Source organism: Suillus subalutaceus (assembly GCF_016647625.1).
Source record: "Suillus subalutaceus strain FC151 chromosome Unknown DFJ58scaffold_39, whole genome shotgun sequence".
Taxonomy (NCBI): domain Eukaryota; kingdom Fungi; phylum Basidiomycota; class Agaricomycetes; order Boletales; family Suillaceae; genus Suillus; species Suillus subalutaceus.
In genome coordinates, this window is record NW_024540288.1 from 143712 (window position 1) to 160707 (window position 16996).

The 16996-nt window shown below is 48.5% G+C and overlaps 5 protein-coding genes across 5 annotated transcripts; 4 read left to right on the forward strand and 1 right to left on the reverse strand.

Annotated features, from left to right (window-relative positions):
* Positions 1-213: 213 nt before the first annotated feature.
* Positions 214-2046, forward strand: DFJ58DRAFT_782543 (activator of Hsp90 ATPase). Its single transcript, XM_041389847.1, has 7 exons — positions 214-532; positions 595-730; positions 787-1161; positions 1218-1344; positions 1404-1527; positions 1577-1600; positions 1850-2046. Exons 1-7 carry the CDS (start codon positions 342-344, stop codon positions 1866-1868), a joined length of 996 nt encoding a protein of 331 aa, XP_041245010.1. The 5' UTR covers positions 214-341; the 3' UTR covers positions 1869-2046.
* Positions 2047-2075: 29 nt separating this feature from the next.
* Positions 2076-3910, forward strand: DFJ58DRAFT_782546 (Septin-type guanine nucleotide-binding (G) domain-containing protein). Its single transcript, XM_041389848.1, has 7 exons — positions 2076-2334; positions 2401-2529; positions 2586-2667; positions 2719-2974; positions 3023-3118; positions 3166-3314; positions 3371-3910. Exons 1-7 carry the CDS (start codon positions 2214-2216, stop codon positions 3486-3488), a joined length of 951 nt encoding a protein of 316 aa, XP_041245011.1. The 5' UTR covers positions 2076-2213; the 3' UTR covers positions 3489-3910.
* Positions 3911-3983: 73 nt separating this feature from the next.
* On the forward strand, positions 3984-9259 carry DFJ58DRAFT_782549 (uncharacterized protein). The gene is made up of 14 exons (XM_041389849.1): positions 3984-4421; positions 4480-5340; positions 5393-5563; positions 5614-5812; positions 5861-6608; positions 6658-6891; positions 6944-7497; positions 7545-7609; positions 7664-7747; positions 7801-7889; positions 7944-8050; positions 8100-8192; positions 8247-8366; positions 8417-9259. The coding sequence occupies exons 1-14, from the start codon at positions 4156-4158 to the stop codon at positions 9014-9016; spliced, it is 4191 nt and encodes a 1396-aa protein (XP_041245012.1). The 5' UTR covers positions 3984-4155; the 3' UTR covers positions 9017-9259.
* Positions 9260-11428: 2169 nt separating this feature from the next.
* DFJ58DRAFT_782554 (uncharacterized protein) lies at positions 11429-12766 on the forward strand. Its single transcript, XM_041389850.1, has 3 exons — positions 11429-11931; positions 11982-12048; positions 12150-12766. Exons 1-3 carry the CDS (start codon positions 11665-11667, stop codon positions 12398-12400), a joined length of 585 nt encoding a protein of 194 aa, XP_041245013.1. The 5' UTR covers positions 11429-11664; the 3' UTR covers positions 12401-12766.
* A 675-nt stretch (positions 12767-13441) lies between these two features.
* On the reverse strand, positions 13442-13678 carry DFJ58DRAFT_658954 (uncharacterized protein; the record flags this gene model as incomplete). Its single annotated transcript, XM_041382062.1, has 1 exon — positions 13442-13678. A coding segment is annotated over one exon (237 nt), but the record flags the coding sequence as incomplete, so codon positions are not given.
* Between the last annotated feature and the right edge of the window lie 3318 nt (positions 13679-16996).

The following is a 16996-nucleotide window of genomic DNA, read 5'->3' on the forward strand; positions in this document are numbered from 1 at the left end:
CGAGTCTGACTCAGACGGTTTCACTAATACTTTGAACCGCGAGAGAAAAGCCGACCGCTCGAAATTGACATGCATGCGATGGCTTTGAATACGATATTTCCAAGAGAGACTTGCATGTTGCCTTGGATGTGTAGAAATGACGATCAGCGCAGAGCAGCGCGAATATGAAGTTGCCGGTGTCACAGGCAGAATGTTCTGGAGCAGTCATGATCACAACAAACTTGTAAACTTTAACTTCCTTGGCGGCCAAATTCTTATATTCTCGCTACAATTGGTCTGTTCATCCTTCAGCTGCTAGCACAACAGTCTTTCATCTCTTTTTATTATAACCACAACCAATTATGAGCAAGACGGCTATGCCAAGTTCTACTGCGAACTGGCACTGGAAAAATAAAAATGTCACTCCATGGGCAAAGGAATGGTTCCAGCGAGAGCTGACAGCTATCGTGATCGAAGGAACCGAGGGAAACGTCGCGATTTCTTCTGTGAGGATTGACGAGGGCGATGTTGAGCTCGGTCAGCGCAAGTCAAAGTATGCATTATGTTCTCTCTGCACTTTGTGTATTCATGAAGAGATCTTTTTGTCACTTTCAGGTTGATCACGATATACGATATTCAAATCAGGCTAGATTGGCAAGGGGCCACGAGTGATGGGACAGATGTAGTTGGAAAACTCAGCATCCCAGAAGTCTCGCATGAAATCACGCTGGATAAGCTGTCAGACTACGTCGTATGTTTCCTGATGCCCAACGCGGAGACCATGAAGTTGAAATGTTTTGATCACAGTACAACTGGACGCTCGACACTACTTCTAGTCCTGCAGTGAACGCGCTCTTCGCTTTTGTCAAGACACGTCTCCCATCTGCTCTCGAGGCCAAGTTTGCCGAGTTCCCTGCGGCTCTCATCGATACCCATGGAAAGGACCTTACTGTCAGCGGGGAATCTAGCCGCACAGGTACCCCAGCTCTTTCTATGGACGCAGTTGCTGCGACGGCCACATCAGCCTCTACGACCGTTCCAAAACCTGCCCCGGTCAAACAATCTCAACTTAACACGTCCAGTGTAGTCAAGGAAGCGACGTTTATGGCCGCTTCAGACGATCTTTTCGGACTCTTCACGGATGAAAAGAGAATTCCTTTGTGGACCCGTGCACCAGCTCAGGTAATTCGGGGAGCACGTTCGTGAGTTAATTAATGCTGACATGGTTCCTTTGGTAGTCTGCAGCGCAAGCAGACACCGAGTACTCGTTGTTTGGTGGTGGTGTCAAGGGAAAGTATGTGTCACTGACGCCAGGCAAGGAGATTGTGCAGACTTGGGCTTTACAAAGTCCTACGTGGCCATCAGGTTGGATATCTTTCTTCCTTCGTATTGTTTTAGGAGCGTCTGAATTTCTATTGTACCAGAGCACTTTGCAACACTGACAACGACTTTCGAGCAGTCGTCTGATTCGACAAAAGTGAGGTTTACTCTTGATGGCGTGCCGAAAGGCATGGAAGAGGAAATCACCAGGAATTTGGAGGGATACTAGTACGTGCGCGTCTTCGAGAGTGCTTTCATGCACTGACTTTTTTTCCAGCATACACGGCCTTAAATCCATTGGGTACGTACAACTTATACCCTACGTCAGACCTTTATCATCATCCACTCCTTCTCGTACTGGCACTTCTTCCAAACATACGAGTTCTGCTTCATCAACTGCGACGGCTGTAGGGATAGCCGTGGTGGTCCTTGTCGCGGCGTTCACCCTACCTTATTTCTCAGTATCCCCGATCACCTTGCGTCCTCCTGCAAAATAACGTTATTTGTATACTGATAATGCTATGCTTTTGCCGCTTTGGTTTTGATACAGGTTGGGCACAGTTCTCTGATCGAGTCGCTTCGCGCGGCGAAAGGAAAGGAAATGTCATTAAGTGTATCGCAGGTGTCTCTAGGTGATCAAGAAGAAATGCGCGGTGTAGGAGGATTTATACAGTAGAACCGAGCGTGGAATGGTGTATAGAAAGGTATAGAATTGGTAGAAATGAATACATTTCGAGTTTTTTGTACGTTTAATGGCGGTGCCAGTACCACGTAAAGTCGGACCCCGGACCCCGATGTGAACAATTTTGGGCCTCGGTTTGGTTGGCCGTTCTTCGTCTTGACCTTCTCGTCGTCGTTTGCACCACCAGCTCCTTTACATACTTTTCCCTCCACCCATTTTTCATTTCGAAGCTATGGCCGCTGCAGCTGTCGAAGAAATCCGTGCGACGTCCTATGTCGGTTTCGATTCTATTACGCAGCAGATTGAGCACAAGCTCTTGAAGCGTGGTTTCCAGTTCAATGTCATCGTTGTTGGTGAGTTTGATATGGTTTTATGGTGTTAATGTATCTACGGGGCTGAATGATACGTGTCGGGTTTAGGACAAACTGGTCTTGGGAAGTCGACGCTGATCAACACCGTTTTTGCGTCGCACCTTATTGACTCCAAGGGCCGGTTGGAATCGAACGACCCTGTTAGGCAGACCACTGAGATTCAAGCCGTCTCACATGGTCAGTCAGCATTTTCGAAGTCGTGTCGAACAGTATTCACGTCGCGGTCTCATTAGTTATCGTCGAAAATGGGGTCAAGTTGCGCCTCAACATTGTTGACACGCCTGGGTATGGCGACCAAGTGAACAACGAGAACTGGTAGGTTTCTTTACGCGTCTTTTTGGGCTGTCAGTAATGGGTGTTGTGTAGCTGGGATCCTATCGTCAAGTACATCAAGGACCAACATAGCGCATATTTGCGCAAGGAGTTGACGGCCATGCGTGACCGGTATATCCTGGATACTCGTATTCACTGCTGCTTGTACTTCATCAGCCCAACGGGACACTCGCTCCGTGCCATTGACGTTATTGTGATGAAGAAATTGAGCGAGGTTGTGAATGTCGTGCCTGTGATTGCCAAGGCGGACAGCTTGACTTTGGAGGAGAGAGTTGCGTTCAAGCAGAAGGTCGGTGAGATCTTATGAACCTTGGTTCATTGGCTGACCGAATTGCAGATTCGTGCGGAGCTGGTGTACCACAACATCCGTTTATACCCCTTCGATACAGATGAGAATGATGAGGAAGAAATTCAGTTGAACGAATCAATCCGGGTATGTGTGTTTGTATGACATTCCGTTGGTTGCTGAGACAGTTTTAGAGCGTGATTCCCTTCGCTGTCGTCGGCTCTGAGCGGAGTGTGATTATCGACGGCAAGTCAGTGCGGGGCCGCAAGAACCGGTGGGGCGTGGTTAATGTTGAGGATGAAAACCACTGCGAGTTCATGCACCTGCGAAACTTCCTCACAAGGTTTGTGGTATTTGCCGATATTTTCGGGTCCGCGTTCTCACCGTGTCCTGTAATAGGACACACCTGCAAGACCTAATTGAGACGACTGCCCAGATCCACTATGAGGCGTTCCGTTCGAAGCAATTGCTTGCACTCAAAGAGGGTGTACAGCAAAGACCGCCTACCAACCAATAGAGCGCTACTCCCCTGGTTGCGATGTGAGTGACGCTGTTTGAAATGAAAGTGTAAGCTAAGGAAGCACAGGAAAATCCAGACCATGATACCCTGTTGGTTCCGTACTGCTTTCGCGTTCGTTTGTTTTTCGATGGATTTTTTACACCTTTGTCACCACCACGTTCATTTTGCGTCCCTAACTCTCATATCTTAATATAAACGATTGGTCTTACTTGATAGGTCAGCATTAAGTAATGAAGTGAAAGTTCCAAGCAAGTTCCATATGGGATGTAAACAAGTACATACTGAGACCGCGGTTCTGCCATTAGCTGCTTTTGGAATCTTAAAGTTAGCTACCTATTGCGTTTGGCCAGCGCTGCGCTCGGATGGGGAAGCTTGACGACTGAGAGAAAGTGAGAGAGGGGCCCTACTGACAAGGCACGACGTGAGGAATGGATTGGTTTGAAACTGAACAGGAGAGGAGTCAGCGGATCTCAGGCTGGAGGGCGTGGGTTACTATCAATAGGGCTCATGTCATCATTGACTGAATAATCAGCCATCGGGCGCTGCGGCCTCGGCATATACATAGTACGTATACACTATGACTCTTTAAACAAAATATCTTCTTTCCATTAATACTCCACCCTCCTCCCGACCCCTCCCTTCTCCTCCAGCGCTCTGAGCTCATATGGCAAGGCATCGCTCTGGCGTTGCCGCCTTATACGACAAGGTCGCCAATTTCAACGTAGAGTCTTTATTTGCACGTCATCGTGGCCCGGGCACTCCTCGGACTGTATTCTTTAACCACAATCTCCCAGATAGCTACTTTGATCCAAAGGGAAAACCAAAGAAAGAGCATGTCTACCCCACTAACCAAGTCATCTCATCCAAGTACACAATCATAACATTCCTGCCCAGAAACCTCCTAGAACAGTTCAGGCGAATAGCGAATATGTATGTCTCCACTGTTAGCTCCGCCTTACCTCACTCCACTGACTCACCACTCCTCCAGTTTCTTTGCATTCATAGCAATTCTACAGTTCTTCCCTGAGTTTTCTACCATCTCTCCGGGTCTCGTAGTCATACCCATCCTCATCGTGCTCAGTATCACGGCTATAAAGGATGGCTACGAGGACGTCAAGCGCCACCAGTCGGACCGTCACGTCAACCATTCTCAGGCTCGCATCCTTGCGGGTGGCGATTGGGTCAACCCGAATATGAACGGTCAAAAAAGTCGGACCTTCGTCAGGGGTATCATCCCAAGACAGCGTCCAAAACGGAAAGACGTGGAGGCAGGTGCTGAAACCAAGCAGGACCCTGATATCGAGTACGACCGCGCGGATTCAATGGAGGAGAGTGAACATCATATGTTTGGGCATGCCGATGAAAATAGCAGGCCCCATTGGCAGAAGACCATGTGGGAGGATATACGGGTTGGCGATTTTGTCAAGATCGTGGACAATGAGCCTATCCCAGCTGATATCCTCATATGCGCCACATCTGAGGAAGAGAATGTGGCGTTTGTCGAGACGAAGAACCTTGATGGAGAGACAAATCTCAAGTCAAGAAACGCATGTCCCGCCCTTACTGACTTCCACACTGCTGCCGATTGTGTCTCCAAACTCAATACATTCTCTGTCGAGTGCGATCGACCGGACACAAACATGTACAAGTTCAATGCCACCGTCACTCGCAACGGGGCAAAGTCCCCAGTGGATGTACAGACGGTCCTTCTTCGCGGAACGGTACTCCGGAATACGGACTGGGTCATTGGTGTCGTTCTTTTCACTGGCGTCGATACCAAGATTGTACTTAATTCTGGTGGTACGCCCAGTAAGCGGAGTCGAGTGGAGAGGCAGATCAACCCCCAGGTGTCAGTCTTTTCTATCTTGGGTCTCTTCTATATCTGAATGCTCCAATTTCAGCCTGGCAAATCTGGCTCTTCTGGCGATTATGGCAGTCGTGTGTGGTATTGCCGATTCCAAGATCGAAGCGACGCTATACCAAGAGGGCGCCCCTTGGCTGTACGGCGATGACATTCATAATGATAACCCACAGATCAACGGACTGATCACTTGGGCGTTTGCGCTGATCACGTTTGTGTTCATGATATGATCCGTTATTCAAAACTCATCAACCATAACAGGTTCCAAAACATTGTGCCCATATCCCTGTACATCTCAATAGAGTTTGTGAAGACGTGTCAGGCGCTCTTCATCTATTTTGATTATGACATTTTCTACGCGAAGAAGAACCAACCGACCATCGCCCGGAGTTACAACTTATCCGATGACCTTGGGCAGATAGAGTACATATTTTCGGACAAGACCGGTACTCTGACACAGGTGTGCTTGCTGTAGCCCGTCTGTATCATCGTTTAACGTTCTTTGTAGAATTCTATGGTCTTTAGAGAATGTTCCATCGCAGGAGCCGTATATCACGGTGATCCCGAGGACGATGACGTCAAGAAAACCACAGGGAGTGGTACAGAAATCGTCCGTGAAACCAGCAACGACTCTTCCTATGCCTCGACCTCTACACGTGGGGATGATCCTGCCGTTCCATCCACTGCGGATCCCACCGTCGTCAAACTCTCCAACGGCGTTCTTAAGCATTTCAGCGACGAACGCCTTTCTCAAGACCTTACCCGTGCGGTAGAAGCCGAACCAGATTCAGAAAACGCTGCTCAAGCACGCTCGCTTAATGGCTTTTTCTCCGTCTTGGCACTTTGTCATTCCGTTCTCACTGCTGTCGACCCTGCGACAGGCGCCATTGAGTACAAAGCACAATCACCTGACGAAGCTGCCCTCGTCCAAGCTGCAGCGGACGTTGGGTTCATCTTTCGTGGACGTAACAAGGAGATTCTACTTTTGCAAACGCCTTTCTCGAGGGAGGTCGAGCGGTATGAACTGCTTGATATCTTGGAGTTCACGAGTGCACGGAAGCGGATGAGTGTCATCGTCAAGAAACTGGATGAACAAGATGAGAGATTGTTTTTGCTCACGAAAGGCGCGGATAATGTCATCTTTGAGCGGCTCAAGACTGGTGGCGATGATTTGAAACGGGCGACTGAGGGGCATCTGGAGGACTTTGCGAATGCTGGGTTGAGGACGTTGACTCTGGCATACAAAGTTATTCAGGGTAAGTTGGATCTAGCTCGTGCTCCCACTTGACTGAAGGGTTTGTGCAGAGGATGAATATGAAGCCTGGTCTGAGCGCTATCATGAAGCCTCTACTGCGCTGGATGATCGTGAAGGCAAGATCGAAGCGGTTTGCGATGAGATGGAGCGCGAGCTGCGACTACTTGGTGCCACTGCCATTGAAGATCGCCTCCAGGATGGCGTGCCAGAAACGATCGCTGATCTCAAACTTGCGGGAATAAAAATCTGGGTTGCTACCGGTGACAAGCTCGAGACTGCCATCGGTGCGTATTTATCCTATTTTTCAGAAGCCTGTCTCAATAGTGTTCGATGCAGCTATTGGGCGCAGTACGAATCTCATTGCTGAGGAGTCCAATATTATCATCATCCGTGGTAACGACCGTCCGGTTCAACAACAGATGATTCAGGCGGTGGAGGAATTTTTCCCGGACAGCGGCATACTCGATGAACACGGCCTCGTCACTAGTGCGTCTAAATCACCATCAACAGAATCAGCCAGCGCCTTCCCCATGCGGCGAGTAAGCATGGGAGTCCGTGATATTGTCGGAGACGACAACGGTGATCGACCTGGTGGATTTGTACTTGTCATTGATGGTGCTGCGCTGGACCACGCCCTTACGGACGACGACCACAAGGCTCTTCTTCTCCGCCTTGCCACTCAATGCGAGGGCGTCATCTGTTGTCGTGTCTCTCCACTGCAGAAAGCGCTCGTGGTGAAGATGGTCAAGGACGGTCTTGGCGTGATGACCCTTGCTATTGGTGATGGCGCGAACGATGTTAGCATGATCCAGGCTGCGGACGTTGGTATCGGTATTAGTGGTGAGGAGGGTCTGCAAGCTGTCAACTCGTCGGACTACGCTATTGCACAGGTGCGTGATTTTACTCGACCTTGGACGTATCGCTCATAATAGAACAGTTCCGGTTCCTCAAGAAATTACTTCTGGTCCATGGTCACTGGTCTTATGCTCGTAACGGAACTATGTCAGTCCGTTCATATCTGTGCTTGATGCTGGTGCTGATACTTTTCGACCATAGGATTGTCAACTTTTTCTATAAGAACATTGTGTGTATTGGCGTTTTGTGGTGGTTCCAGATCTATTGTGGATGGAGTTCATCTTAGTGAGCTATGCACTCGTCTCAATCCAGCATAGCTGCTGACTCTTTTCCCAAAGCGTATTTGAGTATACTTACCTGTTATTCTGGAACTCGTTCTGGACGATTGCTCCCGTCCTCGGAATTGGTCTGTTTGATCGGATAGTTGGTAAGATCATATCACTAGACATATAAGCTGCGGGTTCCTAATGAGTTACAGCAGATGCTGATGTTCTGATGGCCTTCCCTGAACTGTATCGCTATGGTCGCGAACGGACTTGGTTCTCCATGAGATTGTTCTTGATCTACATGCTTGATGGAGTCATACAGGTACTTGCATCTTTCCTTGGGTCGTATCAGTCCCCTGACATCCATGCAGTCTGTTCCACTATTCTTTATCATCACTTATACATACTTCTCGACTACTACTCGCACTGATGGATACAGCGTCGGATTGTATGAGTACTCGACTGTAAGCTTTCATTCATCTGACCAATATGTTGTTATTGATGATAATCCTCCGTAGACTATGGTTTTTGCCACCGTTGTAGCTGTTAGCTTGTTCAATGGCCTAAACACGAATGTCTGGACTGCCTGGGTCTTCTTTGCTGTCTTTATCGGTATCATTATTCTCTGGTTATTCACGGTGAGTTCCTATCACTCTTCCTGTCATCTATGAGACTGACGTCTCCACAGGTTGTCTACAATGCAATCAGCCCAGGATTGACAGTGACCAACGTTTATGGCAACAATCACTACCTGTTCACGTCGGCTTATTTCTGGTTGAGTCAACCCCTTGTCATCGCCATTGCTCTCCTTCCACGATATCTCTATCGCGCATGGCAATTGGGCTACGCGCCTGGGGACCTGGAGATACTACGCTACATCCGGAAGACACAGCCTGATCTTGACATGACAACACTTCGAAGTGAATCGATGCGCTCTAAACCGTATGCGTCTTCAAGATTGCGTCCGTCCTCACGCGCGTCACGGACGTCAATTGCTTGTTCCAGCGTCGACAATTTATCATTGGATTTACGGAGAACACAAGATCCGCGCTGTGCTAGCCGAACTGACATGTCCACTGGTATTCGCTCCGTGCACCGCGGATTTGACTTTGCGACAGAAGAAGGTGGCGTTGCAATGCGACGCATGCAGACCAATTTGTCAGAGCGAAGACAGAGTAGCCGCAACCTGCCTGCACTAGAGCAGAACCCGTCGACTCGGAAGCGCAGTCTACGCTTGTTCACCTCTCTGCGCCGGAAAAAGTCGCCTACTCTCAAGAAGGATGATTGATGAGACCTTTTGATTTGCATGCCATGATTTGCTTTCTTACATTTTATCAACCATTCATCGCATTGTGCTACTCATCGCCCCTCTTATTCCCACTTCACGTGTATGGTCATACTCACTGTATTCCTTCCACTATTTATGATAACGGGCTATCTACTATAACACCTCGATGACGACGCACTGACGAATACATATCAGAATTGTTAATACACTATCAACTGGGATATAAATGAAATAATAAAGTTAGGGCAAAAAAACTAAGATAACAAGGGATCATAACATATGGGTCTTTCAAACTTCGGGACTGTCCCCTTAACCTCGACGAACTTGCATTTTCCTGTATCCGCATTCCACACCAAGAGATCTGGTCCGTCGGAGCAGCGCCCAGCGTTCCATGTCTTGCGCTTTACAGATATTGTTCGTACGCGTAATTAGCCGATGTCAAGTTGTCGAAACTTATACAGACGTCTTTTGTCTGTAAATCCTTACGGGAAGTCACTCACTAATAGTTTCCTATATTAGACCCTTTATATAGGCACCGAGAAGTGCTGCCTATTCAAGTTGACGCAACTGTCTGATTCACACCTCTTTCCTCACACTCAGATTCTTGGTCATATCACCACTTCGTATACTATGCAAAACAACTCTGTTGCAAGACGTACGGCCACCACGACGAACCCTGGGGTATTCGGGCCTCAGGCCTCATGGGTGAACCCGAGTTTGGAAGGGTCACGAGTCTGGGCAACTTTCGCGAACTCAAAACCTTGACAGAAGGTCCCGACTCCAGATATCTACGAGCGAGATATAAATAAAACAAGTCGAATTCCCCATCACCACAGTGAAGGCCAAACCAATGGGACAGTTTCGTCGGGAATGAAAACGACAGGAATCCCGGTAGTTATTTCTACGGTCACTGTAGCGCTATCGCTTATGCATTATGACTTGCCAGTGAATGGGGGCTTACTTGCATAGTCTAGTTGGTCCAGTACGGTACCGGTACGCCCCGACTCGAGACTAATAAATCTTTTTTTTTGTAAAAACAACAACACTGGCCTGTTCGCAGAGCAGTTTTTGAGCGTATGTAGCTGCAACATAGGCTAAATCAGTTGACTTATATTCGCTCACACCGATGGCCTTGTCTCTAGTCGCACGCTTGTCTTTCTCCGCCTCGTCTTTGAAATACGTGATTGTCATGACATGAATGACCGCTCGGGCTTCCGACATGCTTCTTCCAGGACCAGGACAGGCTGCCACGCTCTTCCGAATCTGAAGCTTTCGAAATCTGCTGTAGCCGATGCACAATGTCGGAGCTAAATCGACCTGGCCAACGATGCATGAGAACAATTAATCAATCACAGGCGATCCCAGCTGTCAAACCCATCAGCTGTCAGTGACGCTTAAGGTAAACTCAGCATGCGTAAATCCGATTGACACAACTTAGCGCGCCTGGGTCCGGTGTTGCTCGATACTCAGAAATAACAAACCATAACAGAATATCATTGGAACAATGTCTGACAGCGGCTAATGCCCCACGCAGCCAGGAGGTTGGGAAGAAGTCTTCCGAGGTGTGTACAAACACTCTACTATATGGGAATTTGAAGCGGGGGAGAGTTAGGCAGGCCCTAGTGTCATTTTGATGCAAGAATTGGGTGCAGTTGTAGGAATGCAGTGATGGCATCAAGCTTCAAGCGCTGCAGTGGATTCTTAGTTGGAGTAATGCATCAATAGTCATGCATTTCTGATGCATCAGTAATGCACGTGCACCCTCAGGCTGATGCATTCCAGATGGCGTGAGTAAAGGACTCATGAATTCACTGATGGATTCGTCGCTCGTGACACCACGGTCAGCTTAGGCTGGCTCCCCTGCGCTTCTTTCGCATTTTGGTTGCCTGTCGGTGTCTTCAGATTATCCCTTCTCTTCAGAGCAAGCTGGTGATTGTTATGCGATAGTCTCCTTGTCGCGTGCGCGAATGTTGCGGTACATCCGTATGTCTACGTAGTGGTCTGCGCGCTGCTACTCCGAGCACGCGGTGTTTGACTTTTAAGTACTTTATGGTTACGTTGGGGACGTTGAAATCAGGATATACAATGCCCTATGTTTCTTGTATGCGGCAGTCTATAGATGCCTCGTGAATACACTAGGTTGGCCATGTAAGTGATGGGATGCTATGCAAAGTTATCAAATATTATATACTCCACTGGTACATTTGATCCGTGCAAATGAAAAAAAAAAAAACAGTTACGACTGGTATCTTTTCGGCTGAACGAGTGAACGGTGCGTATGGTTGTAGTCGTCTACCGGGAGCATCATCGAATGTCATAAATATCTTGAAGTAATATTGCACCAATGAAAAGGTTGGGAATGGATAGGAAGCCTAGGAGGAACCTGAAGCGGATGTACGGGTTCGTCGAGTGCGTGATAGACACGGGAAGCACCTTGCGAGAACTGCAAAGCAGCTAGTGTGCGGAACATGTTCAACGTCCAGCGGAGAAGGGGGTCTGTTAGTTACGGCGGGAGCGTCGGTACTCCCTGTCTGCAAGTGTCTTGATGTGGTTCCACTGATCACATTGGATGTCCCTGCTGGTAGCGTGCTGCTGCTTGAGGCACCAGTGTGGGCTTGCCGACGAGGAGGATGTAGCGGCCTCACCAGATGTCGTTTTCCACTCTGGGCATTAGCGGTGCGCTGCGGGGAAGTGTCACGATCACAGATGGAGGTCGAAAGGTCAGGAAACTTACATATTTGCCTCGTGTGGCGAAGACGTCCACAAGGGGAATCTTGTGTGTGCGAGGCGCATGGCCCTCGGGAGCGGAGGAGCGAGAAAAGAGACGATTCATCATATTTTTGATTCCGGACCCTTCTGCGTGGCGAGTGGTTGTAGCAGCACGGTTGTTGCGTCTAGCAAACTATCAAAGGATGGTGAGACAAGTATCGAATTCACCGTATCATATGGACTTACATCATCGAAGAACCTACTGGTTTGTATTGGAGCCCATCTTGGGCGAGGCTGTGGACCTGGGATGGTTTTCTGCAGGAGTGAAGTTAGGGATCGTACAAATCGACGGACATGAAAGCGTACTTTAAGAATTTTCTGTGTGGACTACATGACGGGTCAATACGAAGCATGACACGAGAAGCGAATTTACTCACCTGTTGGGACTCCTTCTCTGACTCGCTCAGAGGAACTGTCCATGTACGAACGACCTTGTCCTTACGGCCTGTGGCGATGAGCTGGCTGTCCTCGGAAAAGGCTACACCCCAGACGGTATCAAGGTGCTCGAGTGGCTCGCCGATGGGTTCGAATGCGTTCAGGTCAAAGAACCGCGTCGTCTTGTCCCATGAAGTGGTTGCGAATTTGGTGCCATTGGGAGTAATGGATAGTGAGTAAAAGGGATCGGTAGTGTGCGCATCGAACTGTTGGATGATGTCTCCAGTGGTAGCATCTGAGATCCGGATGTCGTTGTCGTTCCCACTGATGAGACGGAGACCATCCGGAGTGAATGCGACTTTGTATGCCCGCTGTTCTATTTTCAGCAACTCTTCTCCGGTTTCTGTATTCCAAATGATGATGTGTTTGTCGGTTCCTGCTGCAAGTTTTGTCCCATCCGGGGAGTACGACACCGAGTGTGCAGCGTCGCCCACTCGGAGTGGTCCTGAGGACTATTTTTCCTGTCTCCCTCTTCCACACGCATACCGTTCTGTCCCACGATGCACTTGCAAATGTTTCACTGGCTGGCGCAAATACAACATCCCGAACCTCATTCCCATGGCCTTTGAACGAGATAGGCACTCTTTTGAGCCCTCTCTTATTTGTTGCAACTTCCCAGACCACGATGCTTCCACCCCCTCCTCCACTCACAGTCCAACGCCCATCGGGGGACGCTGCGACCGTCCAGACTTTGGCATCGTGACCCGACAAGGGCTCTCCTACTTGTTTTCCCGTATCCAGATCCCACACCCGAAGACTCTTGTCCCGGGAGCCAGTGACGAGAAGACGAGTCCCGGCGATAAAAGCTACGTCGCGAACATCATCTTCATGACCCTTGAGCGTCATTTCGACATAAGGTGGTTCCTTTCGAGTTGGCACTTTGGACAATCCTTTACCCGTGGTGACCGTCATTGGGTCTTGTTCGGTGTCTCGGTCAACAGGAGCATCGGGGAAGTAGTAGTCACTTGCCTGCGCTTTGGTGAGTAATCGTTAGGTTGCAAGGATACTTAATCCATACGTCGGCCTTGCCGTATACACGTGGTGTCTCACATACAGGTTAGCGGCATTTTCAGCGCTTCTTTCAGGAATGTTCTGTAGCAGTGTTGTTATTAACCCGGGTTATAACTGAATAGGTTATAACTGGTGCGTCTTGATTTGAATTAACCGCGAAATAACTGGGGTTAATGGGGTTAAAAACAGTTAATTACTTCAAAGTGCTAGCTACTCTGAGTCGTCAATAACGATTGAACTCGATGGACTATTTCCCATGCCTGGTGACTCCCCTGGGACATTCCTACTAGTACTTTTTTCATCCTCGGGCAGGCGTGACATTAGCTCGTAGAATAAAGCCTCACTCTCCATGTTTTTCACACCCTGGAACCAAAACTCGTCCCATCCAACCTCAACAGACCAATTGAACATGTCGCGGATGCGAAACATTCTCTTCTGACTGAAGAAGCAACGAATTTGTCACTGCCTGCTACTTTCCAAATCCGAAATGCCTGAGATGTCATCCTCAACCTCAACTACTTGTCCTAACCCCGATATGTATTCCTTTTGCCATGATTTCGACCTTTCCGGCAATATAAGGGACATTATCGCATGCTGTTTGAGTCCGTTATACGGTATACATTAATCATTTATGTTACATGGCATCAATTGACAAAACTCACCTTCCTGCGTCAAAATTGTGAAAGTTCTGACAGCCTGTTGATCAGCATTTGCGAGATCTTTAGCCTTCACATTGACACAATATTTACAGCGTGCTTGCCAGTGCACTTTGTCAACCTTCGCAGTCCCCTGATGAAAATGATCCCACAGCCAGGACTTCTCCCTACCCATCGGAGCGGCTTGGAGAGGTAATACAGTCCCAGGACGCTGGCACAGAGAGAATCGGAGAGATTGATGATAACGATTAAAGTTTGGTGACCCCCAATTAACCCAATTAACTCCTAGTACATTAACCCTACTAACCCTCCCAAAATCACAGATCCATTTAACTAACCTCTTAACCGGTTATAACCGGGTTAAGTTATAACTGATTTAACGGGTTAGTAACAACACTGTTCTGTAGTACTAGTAAGGCGCCGTGGTTACTTTTACTGTGCTTCGATGTTATGACTAATACGATTTCTCTGCTACATCAGTCGACCCGAGATCTCCTTTGACATTGTTTTTGTACCGCTTAACCACATGGACGCAACGAATAATGGTTTAGCTGTGGTACCATCATAACCTCGGGGAGACTAGCTTTTTGTTCCTGTGGGCGCCGGGCATCATTTAGGGTCCTTTTGGTGTGATTGTAATGAGAATTTTGAGTGAGTAGGGTTCTGGAAGGTCTGTGTGATAACCACCTGGTACGGGAACTCAGAAATATCATAGGCCGACATGCATGTCTAAGTTTGACATATTCCCTACTAGTAGGCAGGTACTTGGTATAAGTGCAAATGTTGATCTCGAAGCTGACAGCATTCTTAGCACGCACTACAATGGCTCGCATCGAGAACCGACACACATACAACCTGAAAAACTGTAAGGGAGGCACTGCCGTTGACCTCTCGGGTAATAATAACTACTCCAGTAAACATATCATCCTTGCTTTAGGAGTATCCTACTAAGTCATCGTTAATATTGCCTTAACTTAGTTATTGGTTTCCACCCCCACAATAGTTCCAACCAGGCGGTAATGCGTTTACTTGTCATCCCCCCGCGAAGGGTATCAAAAGCCGGCTAATGAAGAGATTATACGAGGGAGTAGTCATTCCTAAAATGTTATACGCAGCTGATGTCTGGTGCGCACGATTGGTAGCGAAGGGCAAAGGAACGAAGCTAAACGGACGAGGGGCACGAGGTTTCGCATCGAAGATGGCAAGGGTGCAAAGAATGGCAACCCTGATGATAACAGGCGGAATGAGATCCACAGCTACAGACATCCTAGACGCACACGCTAACATACTTCCTTTCCAACAGGCGCTACGCAAGATATGCCTCAAATCGACCCTCAGAATGACCACACTCCCAGACACCCATCCGCTAGCACGAGACATCAAGATGGTCTACAACTACGGAAACGCGCGCGGCTTTGCCAAACCAAAGCGTCATCCCTCCCCACTCCACAAGCTAATGTACGAATTCAAGATAAACCCAGCTCAAATGGAAAAGATCCACCCAATCCGTCACAACCCGAAGTGGGAGCCAGACGTCGAAATACAGATAGCGAGGAAGAAGGAGGAGGCAGCCGACGAAGATAATTTGGCGAGGGAAGAGATCCGGGTATACTCAGACGGATCGGCCATAGATGGAGGAGTAGGGGCAGCGGCCATTCTCATGAGAGAAGGAGAGGTGAAGGACGAACTTAGATTCTACCTGGGGAAGGACAGCGAGCATACGGTATATGAGGGGGAGTTGGTGGGGATGATCCTAGCGTTGGAGCTAATCAGAAGAGCGGGAGGGGGAGAATCGATGGCACTGGGAGTGGATAATCAGGCGGCAATACGCGCAACGAAGGCATTCAATTCGCAACCCGGACATCACCTAATGGACTCCTTCCATGACAGCCTCCGCTCAATCCTCCCAGACAACAACAGCAACAAATTAGTGATGAGATGGACGCCAGGCCACATGGGGATCCCGGGGAACGAGAAGGCAGACGAGAGGGCGAAAAGGGCGGCAAGGAGAGACACCTCGGAAGGAAGACTCCTTCCAAAGTCCCTAAGAACGACAGCGAAGACACCCATCACGCTACCTATCAGCAAATCGTCCACACTGCAACAGTTTCGGGAGCGCATCAAGAACGAAGCAACGAAAGTCATGCACCTCTCTCCTCGTTTCGCCGCCTTACAGACCATAGACCCCTCCGCCCCGTCGAAACACTTTGCAGGACTCATCGACCAATTCCCGCGTCGCCACAGCTCGCTTCTCTTCCAGCTTAGAACAGGACATGCTCCTCTCAACAAACACCTGCACCGTATAGCGAAGTCAGAAACAGCAATATGTCAACAATGCAATGAAGGAAACGAATCGGTCCACCACTTCCTCCTCACCTGTCCAGCATACACCAGACATCGCAACATCCTCAGACAAGAACTAGGAACACGAGCGCACCACGTGAAGCACATTCTCAACGAAGCCGAATGTCTAAAGTCACTGTTCAAATTCATAGCCAAGACAAGAAGATTTGAGCCAGTCTTCGGAGACGTATCACCGCCAAAAGACAAGAACGACAGAAACAGCTAGACGCACCAGCCATCCACTACACCCTCTGTAACAACTATTCTTTCACCTTAAGCTGGTGTCAACGTCCGCGCCTCGGCCAGGACCATTGAACAAGACTCATTATTCCAGGGCACGCATATATATCATTTAGAGTAAAAACACCGCATGTAATGTCTACCATAGGGCTTCGCCCCAAAGGACAAAAAACAAGGATTCAAAACAAAAAAAAAAAAAAAAAACTTGTCATCCCACTACGAACAGGTCGTGCTGACTAACTTCTCGGTTCTTAGTGGATCTTCCAGCAGGATGGCGACCAGAACGGATGATTTATAAAGTCGTCCCGCTCTGGAAAATATCTTAGGGATTGAAGGCAGCCCCAATAATGGTACCGCGATCGTTGTTGTTTCGAACCCCTTCAAGTGGGATGTCAACGACTCCGACGTCGAAAGCGCTAAAGGCATTAGGTATGCACGTCTAGGTCCTGAATTTTTTTGTTCGACAGGATATTTGTCCATGGCACTAATTTTAGCCTAGACCTCAGCTACGGAAATTCGGCAAACC

What these genes read in the sequence shown, in the direction of transcription:
- DFJ58DRAFT_782543 (XM_041389847.1), top strand. Translation starts at nt 342, where the DNA reads ATGAGCAAGACGGCTATGCCAAGTTCTACTGCGAACTGGCACTGGAAA. An exon ending in CTCGGTCAGCGCAAGTCAAA is followed by an intron (nt 533 to 594) that starts GTATGCATTATG and finishes TGTCACTTTCAG; the next exon opens with GTTGATCACGATATACGATA. An exon ending in AGGAATTTGGAGGGATACTA is followed by an intron (nt 1,528 to 1,576) that starts GTACGTGCGCGT and finishes CTTTTTTTCCAG; the next exon opens with CATACACGGCCTTAAATCCA.
- DFJ58DRAFT_782546 (XM_041389848.1), top strand. Translation starts at nt 2,214, where the DNA reads ATGGCCGCTGCAGCTGTCGAAGAAATCCGTGCGACGTCCTATGTCGGT. An exon ending in GAGTTGCGTTCAAGCAGAAG is followed by an intron (nt 2,975 to 3,022) that starts GTCGGTGAGATC and finishes ACCGAATTGCAG; the next exon opens with ATTCGTGCGGAGCTGGTGTA. An exon ending in CTGCGAAACTTCCTCACAAG is followed by an intron (nt 3,315 to 3,370) that starts GTTTGTGGTATT and finishes GTCCTGTAATAG; the next exon opens with GACACACCTGCAAGACCTAA.
- DFJ58DRAFT_782549 (XM_041389849.1), top strand. Translation starts at nt 4,156, where the DNA reads ATGGCAAGGCATCGCTCTGGCGTTGCCGCCTTATACGACAAGGTCGCC. An exon ending in AGACCGGTACTCTGACACAG is followed by an intron (nt 5,813 to 5,860) that starts GTGTGCTTGCTG and finishes CGTTCTTTGTAG; the next exon opens with AATTCTATGGTCTTTAGAGA. An exon ending in CAAGCTCGAGACTGCCATCG is followed by an intron (nt 6,892 to 6,943) that starts GTGCGTATTTAT and finishes TGTTCGATGCAG; the next exon opens with CTATTGGGCGCAGTACGAAT.
- DFJ58DRAFT_782554 (XM_041389850.1), top strand. Translation starts at nt 11,665, where the DNA reads ATGTCGTTTTCCACTCTGGGCATTAGCGGTGCGCTGCGGGGAAGTGTC. An exon ending in TAGCAAACTATCAAAGGATG is followed by an intron (nt 11,932 to 11,981) that starts GTGAGACAAGTA and finishes ACATCATCGAAG; the next exon opens with AACCTACTGGTTTGTATTGG. An exon ending in TGGGATGGTTTTCTGCAGGA is followed by an intron (nt 12,049 to 12,149) that starts GTGAAGTTAGGG and finishes TGACACGAGAAG; the next exon opens with CGAATTTACTCACCTGTTGG.